This window comes from Plectrocnemia conspersa, unplaced genomic scaffold (assembly GCF_051122295.1).
Source record: "Plectrocnemia conspersa isolate PC_06_02 unplaced genomic scaffold, ASM5112229v1 ptg000003l, whole genome shotgun sequence".
NCBI lineage: Eukaryota > Metazoa > Arthropoda > Insecta > Trichoptera > Polycentropodidae > Plectrocnemia > Plectrocnemia conspersa.
In genome coordinates, this window is record NW_028277167.1 from 23,574,142 (window position 1) to 23,601,694 (window position 27,553).

Genomic DNA, 27,553 nt, shown 5'->3' on the forward strand with positions numbered 1-27,553 from the left:
TTTTTTTTCTATTCCCATTTAAAATTGTACAAAAACGGTTCTTATTTAATCCACAATTTTTTCAAAAACCAGATTATTCCTACAGACTAAAAATATAGAAAAGTTTAAAATATAAAAAAAATAGAGTTAACTCTCATAAAACCATAAAAAAAAGTAAACTACTCATCCGTTAAGTTATATAAAGAATGTCTTTCACCCCTAGCTATGCATATCTGAAAAGAAGAAGATCTCCCTGTATCATTGAAAAAAAATACTATTTTAAAATCCAGGTATGTACAAATCAAATCAACTCGAATTAGTCCAAAGATTTTAATCAAAAACATTGAGATTGATCACATGTTCTCCCATAACTGGTAGTGAATTTGACGCATCATCAAGATCTTCATGTAATTATAGTAAAATAAGATATGAAAATAACTCATAACAGATTAGGGTTATGAGTCATTTAAATAATGCTACACATCTAAATAATGCCAACTTTGCTTTGAGTTAATCAACGTGATGTTGCAATGGTAAAAGTCATTTCTTAGGTCGTGGGTTCGAATCTCATCTTTCTATTGTGTCTGAGAGATCAATGTGATTATACAATAATTTAATATAATACCAATAAAACACAAAGTGCTAAATAAATTATTTAAGCACTTAAAAAACTAACTATTCTTTTATAATGCAATTCTTGAAAGATATGAATCACTAGATTGATATAGATGTGTATATATGAGATTTAATATTTTTTTAAGGTAGTCAATGAAACATTGTTAAGGTGTATGTATATTTTTTTTTTGATTAAAACTCAAGAAAATCGTTAATAGTAATTTTCAATTATCATACACTCATAACAATCAGTGTCAAAAACAAAAAACAAATTTAGTCGGTGGTCCGACGCAAAGAAACGCCAGGTACAAATCACGTCACGTACTCAATTAAAAAATTTGTAAAGAAAAATAATGAAGATGGACGATATGGTAATAATGACCAAATCATGATTTCCGAACGTGACGGCTATACGGTCTTAAAATTCATCTCGCGGTTGGTTCTTACATTTTTTGCTCAACGTCAACGCGGAGTTAAAATGGTTTTAATTAATGATTCAATTTACTTGAATAAATATTTTATTTAATTCAATTTTAAAAGAGGAAAAAGGAAATCATATGTCACATTAAAAAAAATCTGCAACATTAATCATAGCATTACTTTCCATGGGAACAAAATGCAAAGTGACCAGTCAGCATTCGGTCACTTGTCAGCGATACATCAATCAGATCACGTCTGCCGCTATATACAACCTGTTCTGATCAAAATGCATCGAATACGCACACAAAAGTTTTTTTTATATAAAAGTTTACTGTTATACCGATTTCGAACAGTAAGGAGACGCGCGCCAGACACTGACGATCCATCAATATAATATTTACGGTTGTGCGTTTCGGATTGAAATGTATAAGATAAAAAAATATATAATGAGCATTGTTTCTATACGGTTCAAGTTTAACTAGCGCGCGTTAACCTTAACCCTAATGAACCCGAGCGGTCAATTCAATACGAGACTTTCGCCAATTGCAGAGGTAAAATGCAAATTATCGTATTTGCGTATTTTTTATGCTTCCACTTCCGAACCGATATGTTAGTGATTAATGGCTCTGTTCGATTTCCTCTCACGCCTTTTTTACAACCTTCGATTTCCGCGGTGAGATTATGATGAGTGTTCGTGTTACTTTCTATGTTATGTACAAGGCCTTGCGGTGACTTACCTCGTCGGTAATGTCCCCAAAATGTCTTCTCTCCTCGACCTCCTTAATCTCATCCGTCTCTTCGTGCGTGAGAACCCTCTTCTCCTTGACTTCTCGGACCTTGCCGTCAGCATTGGCGACCGGCACCCAAGATGATTTAGACACCAGCTCTTTGATTCCACCGTTCTTGGCAACATCCTCAATGGCACCATCGACGCAGTCGACTTCATCTTTAGGCGGATCGTCTAACTTCCGATGCTATAAAATAAAGTCAATAAATAAAGACTAATGATTGCTCAAATTCTACCGAATCTATAGGTAATATCAAATTCTCAGATAAAAATAATTATTTGATTTAAGACATATCATCTGAATTATTATAGAAGTCAAATAATTATATCCAATAAACATATTCGTCTCATATGAATGAATAAGAAAAATAATTATGGTCATTAACTAGATTTTTAGTTTATCTAATCTAAACATGTATATCTTTAAAACCATAAATAATTATAAGAGAAACCTAAATGTATTTTACATTGACATTATTATTCAGTCCTCTCTAGATGGTCATGTTTGATACTTTTTAAATAATCGATCGATGTCAAACTCGACTAGAAAGAATGTGATCTCAATTCATATAGCTGCCACAATGACATCTAAAAATTAATTTATGAAAATGAATCATAAAACTCACTTCAGTATGCTCATGCTCCTGAGTCTCGGTATCTTCGCTGGTGGTGGTAGAGACCAGAGGTCCAGAGTCCAAAAGCACTTTACCGTCTTCCAAAACCACCTGACGCTGAACTCTCGTCGCTATCTGCCGAGTCGTCGTCAACTCCTTCGTCTTCTTGGTCACCCATTCCTCTGAATAAATTAATAATAATTAAAAACAAGAACCCGCATCCGATCGAACCACTTTCAATAATTAAGTGTATCAAGAAAGTGAATCATTCCGGGTGAAATCGTTTTTATGTTTTGTATTTAGATAATGGAGTCTGCATATGTGCGTGTGTTTTTAGACGATAGATACGTTGAGGATAATGAAAGGAGAACAATGAACATCATACGTAAGACAATGGCAAGGCATCCTCCCTCGAGGCAACATGAATTTGACCTTTAAAAGTATTGAAAAGTGAAACAAAAACGAGAGCGCACAATGCGTGCGGTTAAATAGGTTTTGTATCGGGTTGTATCATAATCCTTTGGACAGTATTATAAAAACAGCAAAATAATACACTTAATATGGATATTAAATGATTAAACCTAATGATTAGAGATACGTGATTATCGCGTTTTGCGATAAATGCGAAATAAAAGCGATAAACGTGATATATGCGAAATTGTTGCGAAATTGTTGAAATATGTGAATAGACGTGAAAAAATTAAAATAGCAAAATAATTATTCCAAATATCGATTCTCAATGTCTATGGTCAGTCTGCCCGAACTCTAGTCATAGACCACAGACAATAAGTTAAGCTGCTTAACTTATTGTCTGTGGTCTATGACGCTACATTGACATTCGCATCTTTTGAGGTTATGTGTTGTTGACATATGCACGCGAGCATACGTTCAGAACTGTTTTCTTCCACAAATTAATGAATTATTCGTCACAATCTCTTGGTGAGTTTACATGTCAAAGATTATTTTATTTTACTTATTACAACGTTTATTAAATATTAATATTATATGTATTTTTTCAGTTTCAACAATATGGGTCGAGCAAATGTTGATATTAAAGAAAGAGCTGCAGCATACAAAAAAGATGGTTTTTATATAAATGATGACAATAATTTGATGTGCCGGCATTGTAATTGTCAGCTAGATTGGAAAAAGAAAGATAATTTAACCAAACATTTACAATCAAATAGCCATAAAAAAAGAGTTTCAAAACCTTCCACAAGTCATACTCGTCAATCAACAATTCCAAACATTGTAGTCAAAAGGCAAGAAAAATCTGCATTTATAAAAAATACCGTTAGCATGTGTCTTAAAGCTAACATACCGCTAGCAAAGTTAGACCATCCTGCAGTGCGACAATATTTTAGTCAATATGTCCAGGGATCTGGTGAATTACCGTGTGCAGATCATTTACGGAGAACATATGTTCCAATATGTGGAGCAGATATGAAGAAAGAAATATTAGAAGAAATAAAAAACAAACCTCTTGTAATAATAGTGGATGAAACTTCTGATAAAATGGGACGATGTGTGTTTGCAGTTTTATTTAAAACAGTGTTACCTGCAAGTGAACAAAATGTGTATTTAGCATCATGTAATTTTTTAGATACAGCTAATGCTACGACGTGCTCGCAAACAATAGTAGATACTCTTAAAGAGTATGAAATTTCGTATTCTGATATTGTAGGATTTGTATCAGATTCAGCGCCATATATGACAGCTTGTTATAAAAGCCTCAATGTTTTAATTGGCAATAAAATGCTTCATTTTCAATGCTGGGCTCACAAAATTAGTTTGGTGGGAAATACATTCATGAAAGAGTTGAAATTGCTGAATGAATACATTAGTAAACTAAAAATAGCATTTTTGCATTCCAGAAAAATGAAATCAAATTATATTGCATTTTTGCAAATATCATACCCAGATCTTCCAGCGGTGCTATTTCCAAGTCCAGTCATAACTCGCTGGAAATCATGGTTCAAATCAGTTAGATATTTGGACACTTATTTTGATGCCTTAATTATTTTTTTTAAAAGCTCGGAATTAAGAAATGTTACAAAAGAAAAAATCATTGAATTATATGAGTCCGATACAATTAGATTAAAAATTGAATGTAAATATGTTAGCGAAATATGCGATAAATTTACCAATTTAATGAACAAACTGGAAGGATCTTCGTACCCCTTTTCTCATTTATTGTGGGAAGAAATTATGGGGATAAAAGATTCCTTAAATTACAATATGGGTGGCATTTTTCCTATCGAAACACAAAACTTACTTCTTGAAAGTAATGAAAATACAAAAAAAGATTTAATAAATATGCTCAAGGAAGCTTCCGGTAAAGCTCTATTGAAACTCGAGTCTCATTTATCTATAAATGAGACTAATCTTTTTTATGAATCATTAAACCAACTGTTCAATCCATCTGTAGCTGGAAGTAAATGCAATTTCCAAAGCGACGAAGTACTATTATTATTTAGGAATTTACCTCTATTTTCGATATTAACAACGATCCAATGTTTAGAGGGTTATTCACATTTTTTTAATAATTTAGTATCTAGTATTAAAAGTGGAGTAAAAACAGACACACTCCAACTCTTACTTGCCACAAAAATAAAACATGTGGAATTTGGTAATGCGGCCATACAATCAATTTGGTGTCCTGCAAACAGTGTAGATGCAGAACGCTACTTTAGCACTTATAATTTAGTTGTCACTGATCGTCGTACTAGACTTAAGGAATCATCCATTGAGACATGTTCTATGCTAAATTTTAATAAATTTTAATGTCTTTTATATTAATAAAGAAATTCTCATCTATTTACTTATTTTTTAATGTTTTCTACTACTGAATTGCATATTTTATATTAAATTATGTTTAAAATAAATTAATTAAAATAATAAACGCTAAATAGATGCTAAAAATTGTTACTTTATTTGCTCCAAAACGCTAAATTGTAACATCAAAATGCTATTTTTTTCGAAAATAGATGCTAAAAACACGTATCTCTACTAATGATGTAAAACTATTGAGTAAATTGTGTATTTTTTACGATCGAAAATGAGATTTTTAAAAAAAATAATATGTTTTATAAATCTGAATGAAAGTTATGTTAAACTTGAATTTATCTATAATAAATTATATTCAACCCAAAAATATAATATATTATATAAAATAATATTTATAAGTCATGCATGAACTTGTTACTATTGTATATTATATTTGCGTTAACACAGTCAATATAATTTAACTTATAGACGCTTTTGAAAATACATGCAGTTCTAAAATATCTTTTAAACTCAATTTGACAGTTGCAAAACGTCCATTTTCTGTTCAAATCTAAATAAATTAATTAAACAAAATTTTCACATCTAATTACAGTTTTTGAAATTTCATTGGGGTAATTTGTTTGAGTTAGGTTTGGGTTGAGTTTAATTTATTTTAAATATTGCTGAACTTAAACAAATTTAATGAAAGTAGAAAAACTATGGTTATTTTTAAAAAAAATATTACATCAAGATATTTATGGTTTATTTGTTTAATTTTTTACTTGGCTAGTTAAAACATATCAAAAGTTTGATTTATAATTTCTAGTCAACATCAATGAAACTATATTTATAGATATAGTATAATATATCGGTGAAAACGTATTCCGATATTATTTCAATGAAATGCTAGTTAAAAAATATTTTCACTTGTAATACACATTCACCGTAACATTTAAATTTAACTATTCTATATTTGCGTTAACACAGTCAGTTCGAGGACTATATATTTCATTCATATTCATAATTAAGAAAGAGATTTACGCCTCTACTTTTAATTTCTAATATTTCTATAGAAATTAAAATCATTACAATATTTTTTATATTCCCCAATCAAGTAATGATAAGTATTTCAAACCAATTTCCGTATCGTGAATTTTAGAGTTAATAGTAGGTGCGTAAACCCAAATTTGCCATCTCTTTCCTAATTATGAATAATGATGAAGTTATTAGCTCTGGAACTGACTGTGTTAACGCAAATATAGTATTGTATCGGCAGCTATTTATGATGAAATATAGTCTTTTTAATATAACAAAATGTAGAAATGCGTTTATATAAAATTATAGTTATTTTAATAAAAATCGAGAAAAATAGATTAAAGGCGAAAAATATAAAATATCATATTGATCTATTTCATATTTTTATATATACCATAAAACTTTCATTAAAAATATAATATTAATAAGAAAATTAGAAATTAAAAAATATCTTAAATTATATTAATGTCAGTTTATTTTTAAACTATATTTACAAAAAACATTCTCATTGAAAACTAATTGTTATTAAATAACTTTTTATAGGGGTTATAAAATTGCTTAAATGCCTTTATCTACTATTAAAAAAACCATCATAAAATGATTTAAGTATGTTTTTTAGCAAAAATCGAAAAAAAACAATAAGTAATATATTATTAATATTTTCAACATTCCAATTAGCACATTTACCATAAGACTATTTTTCAATAAAAATAAATATTAACATAAAAAAATACACGGCAATGTCTTAATATCTGAAAACTACTTTTAAGCCATATTAAAAAACTACTCATTGCAAACTAATTGTTATTTAGTAACTTTTAATAACATTGGAAATACAAAAACATTTTTATCAAAAGTAATAAAAAGGAAAAACATATTGCTCTTAATTTTATCATTAATTAGCACACCTTTTATAAAAAAATATAGTCTTATGGTAAGTATAATAATAATTAGTAAGCTAGTAAAAATATAAATATCAGAAAATAGAGGAAAACTTCCAAATGTTTAATTTTAAACCATAAATTATTTAAAAAACTTATATTATCAATGAAAATTATTATAGATTTAAAGTAACTTTTAGCAATGGTTTTAATTGTTTAAATGCTTTTATCTACCATTGGAAATACAAAGTTATTAAAGTACAGTTTTTTTATCAAAAATCAAAAAAACAATAAATTACATATTGCTCTTACTTTTAACATGTTAATTAACATATCTTTTATAAAACAAGTAGTTTTATAGTAGGTGTACTAATTAGTAAGATAGTAAAAAAATAAATATCAGAAATTATAGGGTAATTTTCAAACGTTTACTTTCAATGCATAAATTATTTTAAAAAACATATATTCCCAATGAAAACTACCAATGAAAAGTCGTTGAGATACAGTTTTTTTTAACAAAAATAAAAAAAAATGTAAAACGATAAAACATAAAATAACATATCGACCTGGTTTTTTACATTTTATTTTTCAAGCCGAGAAAAAGAAATATTTTTTATAAATAATATAAATACTAGGTGTTTTACATATGTATATCTTTAAACTAATTTACAATTAATCCATAAAGGACTTTAAAAACTTATATTCTCATTGAAAAATGCCTTCACCTATTATTGAAAAAAAAACAACACAGAAGGAATGAAATTTTATTATCATAAATAAATATATTAAAGGCAAAAGAAAGAAAATAACATACATAAATATATATATTTCATATATTTCAATAAAAATATATTTCAGGTATCTTTTAAATCATAAATTATTTTTAAAATATTTATATTTTTATGGCAAACTTGAATGAAACTTTATACATTTTTGCCTTAAAGTAAACATTACATAAAAAAACTGTTTTTTTTTATTGAAATTGAAAAATATATTGTATTAAGGGCGAAAAATAAAAAATAGCATAATGATCTGCTATATAACACTTTATTTAATACACTTACTATAATTTTTTTATGAAAAAATAAAATATAAATATTAGAAAGCAACCAGGACAATTTTAGATTGTCTTAATATATCGACTACTTATATGTCAGTTCACTTTTAAGACAATAAATTATTTAAAAAAATCTTATAGTATTATCATGAAACAAACTTTTATAAAAAAATAATATAAATATTATATAATATATTGATTAAAGTAAGATTTATTAAAACTCACCCTCTTTTGTAGTAGCTACTGTATCGCCAGGTTCCACCTGTAACATAAAACAGTAAAAATTTTAATTAATATTGAGATTTTTCATTTCGATTGATTTAGTCAAGTTTCGAACCTCTTTGTCCACATCCACGCGAGAAACGAACTTCAATAGTACGAGTGGCGTCCGCTGTGAGGCGCTGTCGTCACACTCACGAACCAACACCACCACCACCATGAAAATGGCAGTTGAACGGAAAACTTTGGAAAATTCATCTATACTCGGTGCACTTTAATTTTCATCGTTGATATTATATTATCAATTATACATTCATACATATTAAATAACCCGTATGAATTTTAATGAAATGTATATCGTATCGTTTTCACTTAACCCATATCGTTTGCAAGTTTATCGTCCTGTCGATGAATTTTAATTTAGAGTGTGACTGGACTGGTTTTAGTGCATTTAATCGATATCGTTGACTATTTAATGATGTGTAATGGCCGAGCGTCCCTGTGGAGAGACAATCCTATATCGATGACACAATCTTGTTGCATCATACAACAATGGTGGCGATGCAGCAGCTGTTTATGGTGTTTATTCATTATGTGTCGGAGAACGGCCTTGCAAGGTGTACTGCATTCTGACCGATCTACGTTTCCACATCTGTGGGGCGCTTGGAAAGGCGTTTTTGCGATCTGAAGGTAGTATAAAAGCTACCCGTTGTTGATCAACGATTTCAACAGTGACTTTTACGCAGCTCAGACTATTAACCTATTAATGAGGCATATTCGTTCATAGGTAAAAAATCGGTATAAAGGAACATATGTCTTTGAAATAATAATATCACTATTCACGTAGTACTAGAACTACCGGAAAATAGTATTTCCAATAGTCAATATTCCTAAAAATATTTTTTTACATTTTTAGTTTGCTATTGGGTATCAAATAAGTTATAAACCCCAACTATAAATGCAATTCAAAAAGAAAAGCGAATGTAGGAAAAAATATATTAACATACGCAAAATATATATTACTATACTTCCGTAGTTTAAAATGCTCTTTACTGTCAAAGAGTTGCATTGATGTGACACAAACAAACTCTTTTTTGAATGACTACCGACTAATGTTATTATAATACAATGTGGTCACTGTGAAATTGAAAACAATATTGTATGACATTTTCTTTGTTAATTATTGCACGTCCAATACTTTAAGAAAGTAATATTCATATAAATAATAAGCAAATAGGAAAGTCTACTGCATCTAGCAAAAAATATAGAAAATCTTATACATATGTAATACGTATTAAAAATAATTTACGCTCTAAGGTACAAAAGAAATATTTTGATACTCAAATAAAAATTTGTGTAAAAATGATTGTTACGTTTTTTTATAAAAACATTTATTTTTTTCTGAAATTTAATAAACTTTTTAATGTAATTTTCGGTATATTTTAACCCAGTGATTTAATTTAGACACGAATGTATTAGAATTTTACGTTTTTTTCTAATTAAGCCTACAGTTAAGTAAGGCGAGATAAAACATAAACATAAATAATTTTACTAAAAGCAAAATTTAATACTAAAAATAAAATAAAATAATTTACGTATACAGTTTCTTACTAACATACAATATATTTAATATAAAATTTTATGCCACGTTAATTAAATAACTCATCTATAGTTACAGCGTCCTTAAAAAGGAATCCACTTAAAATGTTCACTTATTTTATGGAACAACTTCGTAACATATGTATCATAACACAAACTAAAAATTGGGCTTTTTACGAGAGTCAAGCTTCTATTAATAATCAATTTTACTACTTTAAATTAACTAGGAATAACTGTTAAATAAAGTCTTTAAAAATAGCAAATAATACGTCGATTGTTTAAGTGACGTTGTGGAGTTACTTTGATAATGCATATACATTTGCATGTGTGCATCATATTTATAGAACGAGGTGTACCAAATTAACCCTTAAATGCATGATTTTTCCGAATTCAAAAATAAAAATATTTGATACTAAAATTAGGCTGAAAATGACGGCAAAAATAATTAAACAAATTTTTAAGCTTATTTGTGGATTATATTTATTTAAAAAAATGCTTGTCGTAAATATGCAACATCATGCAGAACGCGACCAAATATATTAAAATTAAAAACATACAAAAAATATTTACAAGTGAAAATTCTTAAAGAAATTTTTCTTCTTTTTAAAACATAAGACCACACCACATTTTTCATACATTGCTTGTGAAATTCATGAGGAACAGATTCAAAATGGCATTTTACATCTGTTCCTCTTGTTCAATATAGGTCAGTGTCTATAACTGCATGTTTTGTTTATTTTATTCAACTATTACAAAAAATAGAAATCAAAAATAAATAAACAATGGTAGGCTAAACTTTTTGGAGTATATAAATTAATTTTATTTCATTTTATATCCACTAGCACCAATGAAAACAAATGTTGGAATTCCCAAAAATGTGACACATCTGCACATAACGAATTTATTTTTTAAATGGCATTATCACGCGTTCAGAGACATCTATCGGAATAATTTGAAACACAGTGGCTCGGCGTTTGTTACACATATGTAGCACTATGCAATAGAGTTCCTTTATTGAACGTAGGGTTAAGGGTACTTTAAAATATAAACACTAGTTTTACACCAAAATAAATAAGCTATTAAATTTATTATTATTCTCAGTAAGCAAAATAATAACTGAGAAGAAATGAAAGAAGACGTTAATAGACACATTATTTGTAGTAAACGTGTTTATTATAAATCTCTTACAATGTAGTAAAAACATATTACTTCCATGGCCAAAGTTATACTTTAATATATACATAACAAAACGCAATCAAATTCATATTTATTGCAATAATTCAATGTTTTACGCCGCAGCAATTAATTGAAAAACCGTTTAAAAACCGCAGAGAATTAGAGATACGATCCGGTATCATTACTCTCCATTCACGCGTATTGAAATTTAATAACTGCATTCCTGCTGTCGTAACCCAATTGAGGTACATTATGTGTCTATCGCAGATACCAGAGCCGAGAGTGCTGTATCTTTCGAAATTCAAAACAGGGTCGCATTAGCCCCTCGACGCCCACGGGCCATCCATGTAGATTATTCTCCATGGGAATTTTGCGATAGTTGCGCAAGGTGGATAATGGGCAGTAGTAGAAAGGGAAAATTACGCAAATTGCGTTCGCATGCCCGAAAATATTGTTTGCACTGAGACGTGTGGAAACTCTCGGCGAAAAACGGCTCATTATGCCATAACGCCAGCGTGTGTTTCGTATAAATAACGATTTTTCATCGTACTCTTGACAAATGGCTTCATGTGACTTGTTGCGTGTACGCGGGCATGCGATGGTAATGTGCAAAATTTTGAGTTATATTTATCGTATTTGTTGTTGATTTATGTTATTTGAAACGTACTGTTAAACTGAATTTGAAAGTAAAAGAAAATTTGCAAACATATTTTTTCTAATACCGGGTAATATTTTTAATGCAACACTTATGTGGCGACCACACAAATAGGTCCACATTTAAAAGGACAATTGTTTCATTGTTAATGACTGTGAACAAAAACGATCATTTATTAACAATGAGACAAATATCATGGCACAGGAGGGATTTCTTTTGACCACACAACACGAGTCGTTAAGAGAATCCCTTTGTGACAAAACTGCTACGGACGCAATAAATCACCACATTGCGAACTCTTTCCGAAGAATTCGAAAGTCTGGACAAGCAAGAAACTCGCTTTCGAAAAGGCACTGCAGCAATTGGCTAGGAGATCGATGCACAATTGCGATTGGCCAGCAAGCGTGCAACCCCTAAAGGATATAAGCCTGGACTCCGATGAGGAAAGGGCAGACGGTCTGAGACACCAGACAAAAGACGACCGGAGACAGCAGAGAGCAAGTGACGCAGACGATCCACCCAGCCAGAAAGAGAGAGAAAATCTACCAGCAGCCGTCCGGAGGAACCATGCACGCGCCCTCACCGACAGACCAAAAGATCACTCCTGGAACTCCACAAGAGCCCGGAGCATAATCTACGTTCATCACCACCTGCACCACCTTCACCGCAGTTGGGAGAAACGTCACGCCGTTTATCGTCCATAATCGAATGTAAATATAACTTAATAAAAAAGTTCATCTAGATTCACACAAGAGTCTCATTGGCCGCAAGGTCAACCACCCCTAGAGCTACGCCCCCTAAACTTATATTATTAGTTTATTTGTATTCCTAATTTTAATCATATGATATATGTTATAAAACTGGTACTTCAATACACAACTTCATAAGAGATAAAATAAATATCCGTAAATTTGTATATTTTTTTTTGCATTTTTAAATTTTCATAAGCTCATGTTAAAAATAATTTTAAAAATTGACAAAAGGAAAATACATTTAATATATTTGATCACGAGATTAAGAAAAAAATGTATTCTCTATTTAATATGAAAATGTGTACATATTGCATATTTTAATACAGTTTATTAAACTTTCACAATTTTTTATCAAATTCGGATGCGATTCAACAGTTTTTTTTTAATATGTCCATTTAAATAAATACTTTATTCAATGAAACAAATTATTTTTGTATTTATTTAAACTAAATTTCCGTATTTTTTCTTCCGAAAAGGATACGTAGCATGGGGTGTTCACTGTCTAATAGTAATGCACAAACAATTCGTTTTATGTATCAATTACTGTTATGTATTGCTCATTTAAATTATTCCCATCAAGTTGTTTTAACCATCATGATAAAATAGTGGTATAAGTCAGTAAGAAATACTTAAAAGTTAAAATCGTGAGCTAGTTCGTGCGTTGTAACATAAATTGCATGTAAGCTAAAATAATTTATAATTAAAAAAAATACAGACAATGATTTAATTGTGCTATCTCACTATTTACATAGTGGTTGTTGATTGTGTTTACCCGGTTGTAACGCATATACATAATGAAGAAATTTATAATTTTAAAAATCGATATTTTTATTCACTTAACTCAAACGAATCTAGTGTATTTATGATAGATGCAAAAACTAATATATCCAAATTTCTTATGTAAACCGATTCTCACATCAAAATAGGATAAAAAAATGATTAAAATAATATTTAAAAAGTAATAATATCAAATCTTTTTTTTTCTAATATTTGAGACAAATATTAAAAGAAGAAAATAATAATCCCAATTATTTGTTGCTCTGAAAAAAATAAAACCAAATTTAGTAACCAATGAAAAGGTATTTATCATATTGTGTTCAGAATAAAACTGTATCAATTAATGGTTTACAATTCCTATTATTTTATACCATATTTCTTAAATAAAAATACAAAATTTTATACATTTTTTTAATCATTACCTAAAGTAATTACTTAATTAAATAATAAAAAATAATTTATATTTTGTGATGGTTTAAGTCTATTTAATAATTATTTTTTTACATTCTTGTACTTAGATAGATAGATAGCTTAAAAGACGAAAACCAGATTTTTACAAAAGACAGTTTTTATGAATCCTATCTAACTAAGGGAATAACCTCTAAACAAGTGACACTTTAATATAATACTGTGACGTTGAATTAATAATATATATGACACATAAATCACATATTTTTTAATAGGAGACAAAAATATTACAAATTTATAATTAGAAAGATTAACGTGGAACGCATAGTATTAGTTGTTTTATAATTGCCTAAGTACTAAAAACAATATTTTTATATTTTTTGTTCATATATTTCTAAGAAAGTATTATAAAATACTACATAAAAATATTCTGACTTTTCTATGAATAGAATATTATAAAATGAAGAAGTTCTACTTTGATTTTTTTTTTAATGAACACTACACTAAATGCCTTTTATTTACGTTAAGGACAATCTAGATATCAACCATATTGATAAAATAAAAATATAAATTAATCTAGATAACAACCAGTGGCTGCAAGATAACAATCAAAATCCTAAATAAATGACTAAGCAATCCTTTGTTTAGTTGACTTTGTTTCAGTTTAATGTTATTTTTGGGTCTGCATTTGAAGTAATGTTTTACTATGTTATAAATGAAAAATTGCTCTGATTTTTTTCAAGCATCATTAAATATATAATAAAGATATGTAGACCTTAAAAAATTAATATTTTAAGATCTACATTTCTTTATTATATATTTTCCTTGTATGGTGCAACCCGTTTTAGGCTAACTACTCTTTATAAAACTTGAGCCCGTTTTATATAGTATAAACTCAAAAATCTATAGAACATTACAATCAAGTATTCACCATCCCAATCTGATATTAATTGTTCATAAGGTAAAAAAAGTGTGTAATATTATAATAAACTACGTTTGATTCAAAGATAAATTTCAATTAGTTTACATATTTTTTGGAATTGATAGTAATATTTTTGTAGCGTAATAGATGCAAATGTATAAAGATTTTTAACGATTGTGAAAAATACCGCTAGTACTATTACATAATATGTTTTTACACAACTATCCAGTAATATTATTATCACTATTATATATGCACATAAGTGGTTCGAAAAATATGTCAAATTACCACCTTATTAGAACGTCGACAATATTATATATGATTAACTAATTCAACTAATAAATATTTTTCAATATTACACACTTTTCATTTGAGTTGCAGTTAAAAATAATGATACTATGTAATGTTTTTAATTTCATATTGGTATTACTATTGTTCTGATATAAATGAGAATACACTCATCTTAAAGCCTCACTAAACATAAGATTACGCAAATAAATAATAGCTATTTCCAGAGCGTGATCGAGCAAACGATATCTGCATAAACCTCATTTACCATGACAAGAGCCGACAACCATTGATGTCAAAGCATGCGACATTGCCGTGCATGACCATGACCTGATCGTTACTATTTTTCATGACAATGTACGGTCACGACAAGACCTTGCCCACGAAGAAATCGCTCGATGTGCTCGATTTAGTTAATAATTTCTCCACTTGTCAAATTTTGAATCAAATCAAAGTGCCGACTCGCACGAATAGCTTTCAATTTCACTCAAAAAGTTAAAAATTGGTTGAAAAAAGAGCGAGCAGACAGCGTGAGCCACTTGCCCATGTCCGAAGCGCACATACTCCTTTTTCCGACAATGGCTCATTGTGCGAGTTCATTCATCTGATCCCGATAAAACGGTTGTGAAAGTCACGTGGTGATACGACGGATGAGATGACCACGTGTGTGCCACACACGTTCACTTTCACTGGAACCGCTCCGTTTGCGAGATGCTGTAAGGGAGATAAGTCTTGCGCGGTGCTTTGTCGGACTGGCGTTAATGGGAGTCGGCAATTTTCCGCAATTATTGCGATTGTCATCTATAGTCGAGCGTTGTTGCCGATGATATAACGATGTGCTACTAAAAATATTAACTATTAAACAATACTTATACAAGTTGAAGAACGGATATTGATACGTTGAATGAACAACGTTTTATGTATGACATATAGATTGAATTGTATAAAGTAAGTTTATTATATTAAAAACTAACAAAATAGCAAATTATTTTATAAAGCTTGATGTATTATATTATATCTGCATAAAAAATGTTTTGAATATCTAATTCGTGCTGTGAGCTAAAGCCTCATGAAATATGCACAAAAAACGTCTGGAATTTCTAGCACAACGCATCTACGTTCAAGTTGCAACGTCATTTCTGTCATATTTGGAAAGTATCATCATTTACGAGAGCATCACAAAACCCGCTCGCTTTAAACAGAGTATGAATCGTGGGGCCCATCCTAAGAAAATGATGATCTCATGCCACTGAGATTAACAATCCGCCCTGACAGAGTGATGCATCGCAATAGAAAAACTTTTTTTGATTATGAGAATATCACTTATGCTTTACAAGTAATATTCAGCTCAAAATTGCAATGAAGGCGATTCAACCATTAGATCTATCGGATCGACAGTTTTAGTTATGAAAGAAGGCTTAAAAAAGCCCAAAACGCATGGCTTCATAAGGACTTCTGTTCGTAGTTCACTTCCAAAAAAGAAATTCATCATAAATGAGACGCAAGAGAATTTATCTGAAATCACACAAAGCGGAACTATGACTAACATCGACCGAGAAAGCAGAAGAAGCAAAGAATATAAATTCAAAAGCAATAAAAAAAAATTTTCATGTATGTGAAATATTTTGAGGACACGATATCTGCCGTAGTCTTAACACTAGATTTACGGTACCTGTCAAATTGACGGGTTTCTGGTTTAATTTGTATCAACCGGTATTTTTTCTGTTTTTTTTTACGATTTATTTGAACAATGCAAATATATTAGCACGTATTTTATTTTCGGAAACTTCTTATTTTTAAAAATCTAGACACTATGTACCTATTTTAATTACACCCTTCAAGTTGTCAGGTTTATACCCGTAAACCTAGTGTTTTAATCATATCAACATAAAACTTGTTCAATAGTATCTCTAATAAACATATTGGGTAAGTTTCTTTTTTCTGTCTGACACGCTATTTTGTTTCAAAATAGTGGCTCTTAAAAAAATTAAAAATTAATTAACTGAAGTTACAACTGAAGTTAGCCGAGATCTACGACTTCGAGTAAGCGACCACACTGTCACAAATTTCATATGCCATCCGGACGGCGGCCGTAAATGATGTCTGGACGGCGGCTTCTGTCACGTACAGCCGGCATATTTGCGCGCGATCGAAAAAAGTGTCAAATAATCGCAATTTTTAAATTGTCATATTAATAAAATTACGCTACTGATAATTATAAAAGTTTGTGTGGACACTCACCAATACAATATCAATGAAAACTTTTCGGTCGTAATTATTAAATTTACGCAAAATCTTTGTCAGCTTTTGCAAAATGCCATAAGGCATAAAAATGATACTTCAGAATACGAGCACCACATCTGTGACTATCCCAGAATTAGTCGCCATCGATTCTAAATAAGAATTCGTTATGGTGTGACATTTATATAAACCGATCTAGGAAAATACATAAGGATATTCGAAACGATTTTTTTTAACAAAATCAAGTACCACTAATTATTTTTTAAATATTTAATTTTATATGAAAAAAAATATAATAACGATATCTGTTAGAAGAATATACTATTAAAAATATAATTAATCCTTTTTGGTGCCCTAAAATATTCAAGTCCCCGATAAGCATGTGGTGTAATAACTTGACCACGTGACCACGATGCAGCGTCGACATGCGTGTTAACCATAGGATGCCTACGCGCATACTGAAATTGAACCGAGTTACTCATTCTACATCAGTTTGCGAAACACCATATCATTATCTCTCTCACTCTCGTCACTAAACATGCGAGAGAGCGAAGGGGAAGTATCTCACCGCTCGCGCTCGAAAGAGCAGCTTCGACTTCAGTCCCTTTGACTCGAAAAATGCAAAAATGAAGCTGGCCAAGTCGACTGAATTACCCCCGCTTTACCTCCCGTTCTCGGTAACCTCGGATAACATCCGAGGGATTTTAGAGCGGGCAGAACCGAGCTCGCCCACTATATTCTCCGTCCTTGGCCAACCTTGGTCAACTTCAATAGAGTGTAGTGTAGGCATTAGAGAAAAAAGTAACGAGGTAAAATGTTCAAAAATAACAATGTTATGAAATGTTTGTTTTCAATGTATATCTAAAAAAATAAAAACTTGTAACTTTGTTTGAAAATTCCGAGGGAGAAAATTAAAGAACTGAAAATAAAATCTATAATAGATATTACAATTTTACAAAAATTAAAATTAAAATATTTTTAAAATCTATTTTTTTTTTGAATAATTTCAGAAGAGTATTTTAATTAAAAAAATAAAATATGCTATCAATTATCTAAAATTGTTCTATATGCATTTCGAATGAAAAATATTTTTTATATAATACAGAAATCCTTCATAATATTATTATTATGGATCCATTGCAATATGCTTTAATTTAATTTCTGAATAACATGACTAAGATATTTACTTATTTACTTGTGAGCTATTAAAAAAATAGTAATACTCAATCGGAGGTAATCGATTACAATTATAACTATAATATTAATTATCAATTATCTTCTCAATAAGATGGAAATTTTAAAACGTGCGAGAGTTGTATTACCCACGACCTTTACAATTATAAACGATGACTACTACATACATATATAATATTATGAATCATTTAATATATAATATTATTAATTAAATATCAATACAACTTATTATTTAACTCTATCTTTTATAAATACAAATTAAATGTATTCGGATTAATTATTAAATTATTTTTAATTAAAACACTACTTCAGTGCTATTTATCTTAATGATGGACAAGTATCCTATAAATCTTGGGAAATAAATTTAATAAAGACAGTATTTTACAAAATAAACTGAAGTCAAATCATTTAAAAATATTAAATTAATTAGTCGAAATGGATTTTATATAAGATTAATAAATTAATGGCTAAATAAATAATGAAAATATTTATATGTGAAATTATAGAAAAAAATAAGTTTTATCCGAATCTTTAATTTTATATTTAAGATAAGGATACTGTCTTTAAGCTATTATATAAACACAATAATATTATCTTATCTAAAAAATACAATGTTGTATTTCACAAACATATAATTAAGTTTTACATAACAAAATATCAACGATCTTGTGATCAAGATAACAAGATAAATACTTTTAACTATCTCCAACTATTCGATATTATTTAATAACGACAAACAAAAATACCACCACACGGCCTTGAAAAAGTCAATTTGTAACAAAACCAGTATATTATATTGATAATAAAAAATCAAAAATTGTTAATAGCGACGGTAATAAATTTACTTTATGGCACCGTCTATGGGTTAACTTTTATCTTACGCTTTAAATTGGTGTCATTTATTTCTATAAAAAAATACAATTTTAATACTGAATTGGTCGCCTTACAAAAATGTTTCAGATATAAATCTAGTCGGAGAAACGTCCTTGAATGTTATTGTTAGTTTATAATTTTAGTACTTAACGTCACGTTTTATTGGGTCGTTATACTAGCGTAAACTGAGTTCAGATAATTCGCATCACGTATTTAAACTTCCTGACAACTCTTCACCTTTGAATAAATTCATCGATCGATCGATGTCATCGATGTACGGACACGTAAGCTTTTGTCACTAAATAAGGCCTATCGGCTTTTGTGGATTTCGGATGGCTAAATAGCGACATCCAGGATATGGATAGGTTTGGAATTTATTTCCAACAGGACGTGCACTGTCTATTTATACCAGGAAAATTGCTCTCTTATATCACAAGGGGAAAGTCGATTCATATTGCTATAATCGCAAGATAAACTGTCCACATAAAAAGTGAAACTAAATTTTCCATTGTTATTTTTACTAAATTTATCTGTCGTCTAGACACGCGTGTGGGAAAATTAGACGTGTCCACCCTAAGCCAAATTGGGCACGAGGCTCCGTCCATGTTTTATTCATGTCGGACCTTTTGTTAGCCAAGAACGTGTCGCTTTATGTCTATGTGACGTCATATGTGAGCCCTGCATGACCCATTGTGAGTCTCAAGGCCCCCATACACAAGTAAAGCATACATTAGAAAATCATTTGAGCATTCTGGAGCAGTAATAAAATGATTATAATTTAATAGAAAATGCAACAACGTGTGAACAGATTGATCGAAGACCACACGCAAAACTGAGTGCTTAATAGCCCATATCTATAAAAGTGTTTTGCAGTTTGTTGCATAAATTGCTTCGGGGCAATAGGCAATATTCAGGGTTATCTATAGATTTTTTTTATATAAAAATATTTCATAAGAAATGTATTAATTAAACATTTATCATATTATTACACGCAAATGGGTTTAATTAGTTTGGAATTATAGGTATTTGTGGTAAAGCGACCTCGAGCTTAATACAAATAGATTAAAAATGTGCATATAAAAATATGTTATTTGATCATGATTGTAGTGAATCTAGTCTTTTAAAACAAATTCAACACATATGTATGTTATGGACCATTAATTAAAAATATTCATAAAGTAAATAAAAGCTCATTTTACGTATTTTGAACATATTCATCACACATTATTTTTTTTCTCAATACATCTTGTATTCCTATCTCGTTTGAGATTAGATGCGTTTTTAATAGTTCATAATATTTTTTTGAATCATTATTGTGAAATGTTTTTTACGAACGCTAATATTTAGTTTTGTCTGAGATTCACTCTGGACTTTGGAAAAATGATTTTTAAACTTAAAACTCTTTCACTTTATTCAAAAAAATAAACATTTGGGGTTGAAAATCCGAAAAGTCATTATCATCAAGAAATGTTAAAGTTAAATAATAACGCAGTTATATATGATTATTTTATTACTACATTTGCCTTGCTCTACCTAATTTAAAATTTTATTTTTTTCTAAAATTATTATAGTTCTATTTATTTTAAAATTGTTTTTAGCAAATTTGCGTGTATTTATTATTGTCCACTGACTCTTAAAAAAAGTGTTATGTAAATTATAAAGTGCATTTAATTAGGTTTACTTTTTTATAATAAACCTAATTTAATAAAGAACATAAGCTATACTTTATAATTCTGATATATAAAATACTATTTAGTATGTACTCCAATTTTCACTCCTACTTTTACTCATAATCCATCAGAAATCAACTTACGTTTTATGTTGTTATTAATTTATATTGATTAAATAAGTTTAGGGTAAAAGTATTCGTACAGTAAAAATAATTATACTTATAATCAGAGCCATACATTAAATATAAATTTAAATTTAAATAGAAAAAAAAACTATTTCTACAGATTACAAAAATATTAAATATTGTTTTCAATTAATTTAATTTTTAAATTTAACTTACAAGAACTACCGCGATCATCCATAATCGTTGAAAAAGAAAATAGTCTAATTGATTTTTTAAGAAACAAAGTTTTATTTTTGTTGACGTGACGGTTATGCGTATTTTAGCGGACTTTGTAATTATATTCATAAATTTTGTCAAATTTAAAAGAATTCGGGACAAAGCAGGTGAAAAAACCCCAGATTTTGCATTATACAGAATGATTTCAAATCTATCGTAACACAAAAGAGTTTAATATAATAAGATAATAACATAAAGTCTCGTTCTGGCCCAAATCATTGACATTGGCCAGAAGATCAAAGACTGGAAAGGGCGTTATATAGCTAATTATCAATGATATGCACAGTACATAAAAGGCGATAATGATCAAAGAAGCTGCGTAATGAAATTGTACCGACGTATCAATTAACTACGATTCATGATATTTTTTCAGTTGTAAATTAAAGATGTCGACAATTTAAATAATTCAATGAAGTAGGTCGGCGCTTAAATGACGTCCTATCTCGAGCTGATGCCAAACTAGCTGTATTGTCATCAGGAAGAGGGAGTGTCCTACGATGGCCAGGTTGGAAAAAGTAGCGAGCCTAAGATCAGGATCGTCTGTTAGCGTTGCTTTATCAACAACCATAGATTGAAAGTGGTGAAGTGGTGAAACGATTTAGTCATTTAGACTCTCGAGGTCGGTCGACGAGAAGATTAATGTCTCGTCGATCGACTAACTGTGGGTATTCGTAGTCGTTGCGGACCTAAATTGAGTATTGCTTATTTTGTACTAAAACGACTTTTACCAATAGTAATGTTAAATCTCATAATTTTATTTGTTATCAACATACATTTTAATTTTTATTTTAATAAGATTTTCATGAGAATCTCGGTTCAACTTAGTTTGTGTTATTCAATTATACTCAGAAAAACATAAATTTGAATCGTCTTATACCCATTCTTGTTCACGCATGATTAACGAGTGAATAAGGGTCGAATTTCTATGGGACAGTGGTTGTCAATCGTTTGATTCCGCAAGTATGTAAGTCAGAACACTTTCATACTTTATCACTACCACATCAATCGGAGCAACGGCGAACCGACCGAGACAAACCTGAGTTCCAAAGAGTTTAACTTAATATTCACGACTACGTGATGCAGTACTACAAACATTTTGATATAAATATAATTTACTTAAAAATATGCTTGTGCACAGAACTATTTATATTGATAAAAAATAGTTTTGGAAGTAGTTTTGTGCACAATTATTTTTAAATCAAAATGTTTGTAGTACTGCGTCACATATTCTGAAAATATGCATATTGCATATTTTCTACTATTGCTTAAAAAGTCATTACCAGCTACATTATACTAAAAGTGTGATAAATTAACAAATTTAATTTTTACCTTTTTTATAAAGCAATATATTGACAAAAATACCTCTGAATACAATGCATTGATCTTGCAAAAGAAACAGTATTCTCAAATATGCACCAATAAAAGAACTGAAAAGTGTATGTACCGACGGACCAATTAAATGCTTTTTATAAAAGTCTGCATACTTTAACACTAATTATATAAAAACGAAAAAAAAACAGATTATCTTAAATGCCAGAAATATTATTATTATCTGAACGATTAATACAGTAATAAAAGGGAATGATTAATATCTGAAAGAACTCGATGTAAATAATATATATAGAGTGTTTTTCAATAACTGTCGTGTTTGGGAGCTCTAAATTATTGCTTATTATTTAATTGCAATTTCCATCGGTAATCCTAATCCCACTGATGAATAATAAAAATAAAATCGAACTAAGGTGAAATATATAGACTGTAAGTTGTAATAATAATTAATAATTTATAAAATATATCAGTGATGTTGTAACGTAATAATCTAACGCTATCATGTTTGCTTGTCATGGCTTGTCATTTTGCAATAAAATATTTACAATAAAATATATTAATTAATAAAATAAATGTATCATATCAATAACAACAATAATTTGATTCATTAATTGCATTTTAATATTAATTGCACCATTTACAGTATTCTTTAAATTGCTAAAAATAAATAAAAATACAGTGCTTTATATTTTCACTTTAAGATGAAAATTAAAAGAATGAGATTTATTTTTTCTTTATAAAGCGAAAACATTTCTAAAAAGCAAAGTAAAGCAAAGCATGAAATATAACATTTTTTCCTGTTAAAGAAATAAATGAAATGAATTATAGAAAGCAACATTTTACGTACTTTCTACTACTGTAATGCTTCTTGTAATCACAATTAAAATTATTTATATCATGAATTATATAATTTATTATAAAAACTACTCTTATCATTATTATACACACGCAAATTTTTTATCTGAATCATGTATGATATATTGCATTTTATAATATCTATAATTAATAAATATAGTACTAAAACTTCGCACAGATTGGCAACCCTGATCAATCGCACCTGTTCACGACCTAATATACCTATCGAGCCACATCCGACCTCACCTTTGCTCTCAGATTTACCCAACACCGTAAACACGACCGCAGACCCAATTACAGTCAAAGACAGAGACTACAACTACTTTTAACAATGGCCATTGATTATTCCGCCGACAGGTATATAAACACAGGTGTTTCTCACACGATTAGGTGGGACATATCAATATTTAACGGTTATGTCATATAAAAAAACGAGTAAAGCGGAAAAAACAGTAGTAGGCAATTTATCTTTTACACAATATACTTCCAAAATAAACACATTTTCCAATAAAACTTTCATTTTCATTAAAAACAATGATGATGTGCAAACAAAACGCGAGCAGAACAGTTTCATTGTGGCAAGGAGTTTCACCAATACGCACTGTACTTAATCCAATAATGGTCTAATTAAAGAGCAAGACGATTGCAATTTTCGACTGAGCACAATTCTCATTTATTAAAGCAAAGTGTGCCACGTGTGTTACTCAGACCGTGTTAACAGTTAAAATATGCGCTTTTTAACCAACGCAGTTGAACTGCGCCAACGATATGCGAATTAAATATATTTAACCTTTAAGTTATATATGATAAATTCAATTATATTCTTAACGCGTTTATCAGTAATTTATTAACGTACACGTCATCTTTGAATGATTTATGGTATTGTTTAAGGCTAACAAAAGGAAATATGCTTGTGAGAAATAAAATGCATAAGATTGCTGAAATCATATTTCACATGCAGTGATCTTATCGATTGAACAATGAGAAGTTTTCGGCGTTGCGCATAATAAAGATCCTTTATCGTTTATGGATATTAAATTGTGATTTAATCGATTGAAATGTGTTTTTAAGTTAGTAAGTAAACGATAGATGCCTTTTTATGATCATTATTATATAACGCTTATTATGTATATTAATATTAAAATATTATGCAGTAATTTTAATAAACAAATATTTATTTTTCTTTAAATTCTTAAGATGATCAGAAATAAGTGTACATAAAACATCACCAACACAATTGAAGGTTGAGATTAATTTTTATGATATACTCTAACTTAACTAACAATGCACAATGAATAAATGAACATAATATTAAATATACCTGAGAAAACCTTAATTTTAATTAACAGTGTTTAATAAAGAATAAGCAAATTGATAAAACTAGCTTAAATAATTATGCAACATTAAATCAGATAAAATATATTAGGTAATCCCGAAATAAATGTTTTTTATTTAATGTTTATTTTTATTTTATTTATGCAAAATATTTTTTTTTTAATATAAATTTTCCCCACTTTCCCTGTTGTTACACTTTTTAAATTCCATAAGTATTATATATTGGAGGATTTGATGCAAAATATTCCGATAGTCCATTTTTCACATCGTCTGCATATTTATTTAGTTTTTAAATCTCTGTATTACGTTGATCAATAGTCGGAAAAATCAATGAATAAGATCAAACCTTCGTTTCAAGTTCCTTGATTTTATTAAAAATCAATTTCACAACATGGGGTCGTGCATTATCATGTTGTAAAAATTTTCAACTTATATTGATAAGTGCAGACCTTTTTTTACTTCCTCGTATGAACGATCCAGCTGATCACAATCTAATTTTGCTATTAAATTTCGTAATGCACAATCCTTTTGTAATCCTACCATACACACCAGCTAACTTTTTTACAGTAAAATTATAATATCGGGCTTCGAGGTTTTGCTTATTGACCTTTGAATAACCACCATCTTCGACGACTCTTCTTATCGTACAATACTAATTTTTCATATCCGGTTATCAAATAATCATAAGCTTTAAGATCCAGAAGCTATTGGGATATTTTCTTTGCTCAATTCTTGTGGAACCCATACACATTATCCCCAAGCCTTCTAAATCTTCTTAATGTGTCTATGCATTGTTGAATGAGACTGATTTAGTTTCTTGGCTAGCTGATGTATAGATTGAATTGGATTTGCTTCTTTTTTTAAACCATCTTTGCCACTATCGGATATTTAATGAATTATTTATGTTTTTAGTGGTCGTAAATGGCAAATTATTTTAAAGAAATTTATGTAACATGCAATATTGTATAAATTCTAAGGTCAATTGTTTTTAAATATCAGAATATGGAGTCCAAATGTGCTTCACCGAATATGCAACAAGTGTAGAGTTATTGAATACATATTTGACAACTTCACAGAAGAAACAAAAAACAATATCTCAATTTTCTTGATATGAAATTTGATTTTAAATTGGAGATTTTCGAGTGTGTGTATTAAGATTAAAAAAACAAGATGGCATTGGTAAATTATTTTCACCCAGAAGTGGAGTTAGCAAATTTACACTTTAAGCCATCAATATAACAAAATATATATTTAAATAGGAATCAACGGCCAAAGCACATATTTTCTGTTAAAACTTAAAATAAAAATTTTGGGATTACTTAATATATAAAGAAAAAACAATTATTAATAGCAACCTAAAATATTTAGTTTATAATATGTAATATCTAATAAAATATTAATTGTGTAGGTAGTACAAATTTATTTCTCACAGATAAAATTATGCCAGAAAAATAGTGAATATATTAATGTATACTCTAAATAAAACTAATAAGGCATTGAATATTAATCTGAGTATATTCTCTCCTAAAATATAAACCAAAATATTTTTTAAATATAAAACAATATTTTGATTGATCACATATAGTGTTATAAGCATCGAATATTGGGGTGATTTAGTAAAAATCGCACTATGTCGTAAATTTGTAATATAAATTACACTACACTAAGATAACATTTTTTTAAATATTTTATTAGACAATAAGTATTATTGTCTTTCATTCCAAAATATATAATTTTCAATTGCACGTACTACAATAAAATATGTTTAAAAGAAAAAATCACAGCCACTTATTTATAGTAATTTTATAAAAACATTTATTTTAACAATTGTAAATTAGGCAACGAATAAATTTCATTGTTTATTACAAGAAAATGAAGTTTAAAAAAAAGTTTTTAGTATTTTTATGAAGTTTTTGAGTTTATCTCATTCATAAATACAATATAAGCTGTTTTTAAAATCACATTGAATAAGTTAATTTAATTATAAATTGTCAGAAGTATTCAAATTAAATTTTGAACTTGCGAATAAATATTATAAACATTTAAGATTACCTTTAATAGCATATTTATAATTTAATTGTGCTGATAAAATTGAGCCATTAAATCATAATAACACCACTCAAACACAAAATCACAAGATAATTTTACCACAGGAACAGCAGCCATTAACACACGTTTATTTATCGATTAAAATATGCACAATTTTTTTAACACAGTATTATACTCTCGTTCTATTTAAGCTAAGTCGGAAAATTCTCATTTTATGTATTAATTAAAAAAATGCACTACCAAGCTGTTTTTTTATAATAATTTTCCGACAAAATAAATACTACAATATTTCTCTCTTTTGCGGTTAAAAATCTACTCATAAAAACACGTTTATTTAAACTGCACTATTAAACTGGTTTTTAACACAAATTATTAGCCGATTCACACTTGATTTACGTACTATCATCTCGTTTCGTTCGCGATTTTTCCGACGGTCGGAAAAGCGCTGCACCCGCGGGAATTTCCCGCGCAAGAGTGAAACGAAAAGTGATTGACGTCGTTCGTTCGCACACTGCCGATTACTTCTACTGGTGTGCCATCGGCCGTGGCTAACATTTAACACCGGCCAGCTGACGGGGGCCATTTACCTAAGCGAAACGGAACCGTAGTACGGTAGGAATGGCTGTTTTTATTTAATTTTTTTGGTGAAAAACTGT

At 29.1% G+C, this 27,553-nt stretch overlaps 1 protein-coding gene and 1 long non-coding RNA gene across 4 annotated transcripts in view; one reads left to right on the forward strand and one right to left on the reverse strand.

Moving 5' to 3' along the window:
* chas (chascon) overlaps positions 1-27,553 on the reverse strand; it is a 155,105-nt gene that overhangs the window by 88,185 nt on the left and 39,367 nt on the right. Inside the window, exons 1-5 of one of the 3 annotated variants that reach the window (XM_088183516.1) lie at positions 27,298-27,435; positions 8,492-8,775; positions 8,380-8,416; positions 2,428-2,597; positions 1,752-1,988 (exon numbers count right to left, since the gene is read on the reverse strand). In XM_088183516.1, coding sequence (XP_088039642.1) covers positions 1,752-1,988; positions 2,428-2,597; positions 8,380-8,416; positions 8,492-8,593 — 546 coding nt within the window. In that variant the 5' untranslated portion in view covers positions 8,594-8,775; positions 27,298-27,435. Of the gene's footprint in view, positions 1-1,751; positions 1,989-2,427; positions 2,598-8,379; positions 8,417-8,491; positions 8,776-26,900; positions 27,436-27,553 lie in introns of those variants that run through there. The other 2 variants (XM_088183517.1, XM_088183515.1) reach the window with 2 other exon arrangements.
* On the forward strand, positions 3,229-3,495 carry LOC148237013 (uncharacterized). The gene is made up of 2 exons (XR_015809177.1): positions 3,229-3,354; positions 3,435-3,495. It is a non-coding gene; the product is annotated as an uncharacterized LOC148237013 (long non-coding RNA).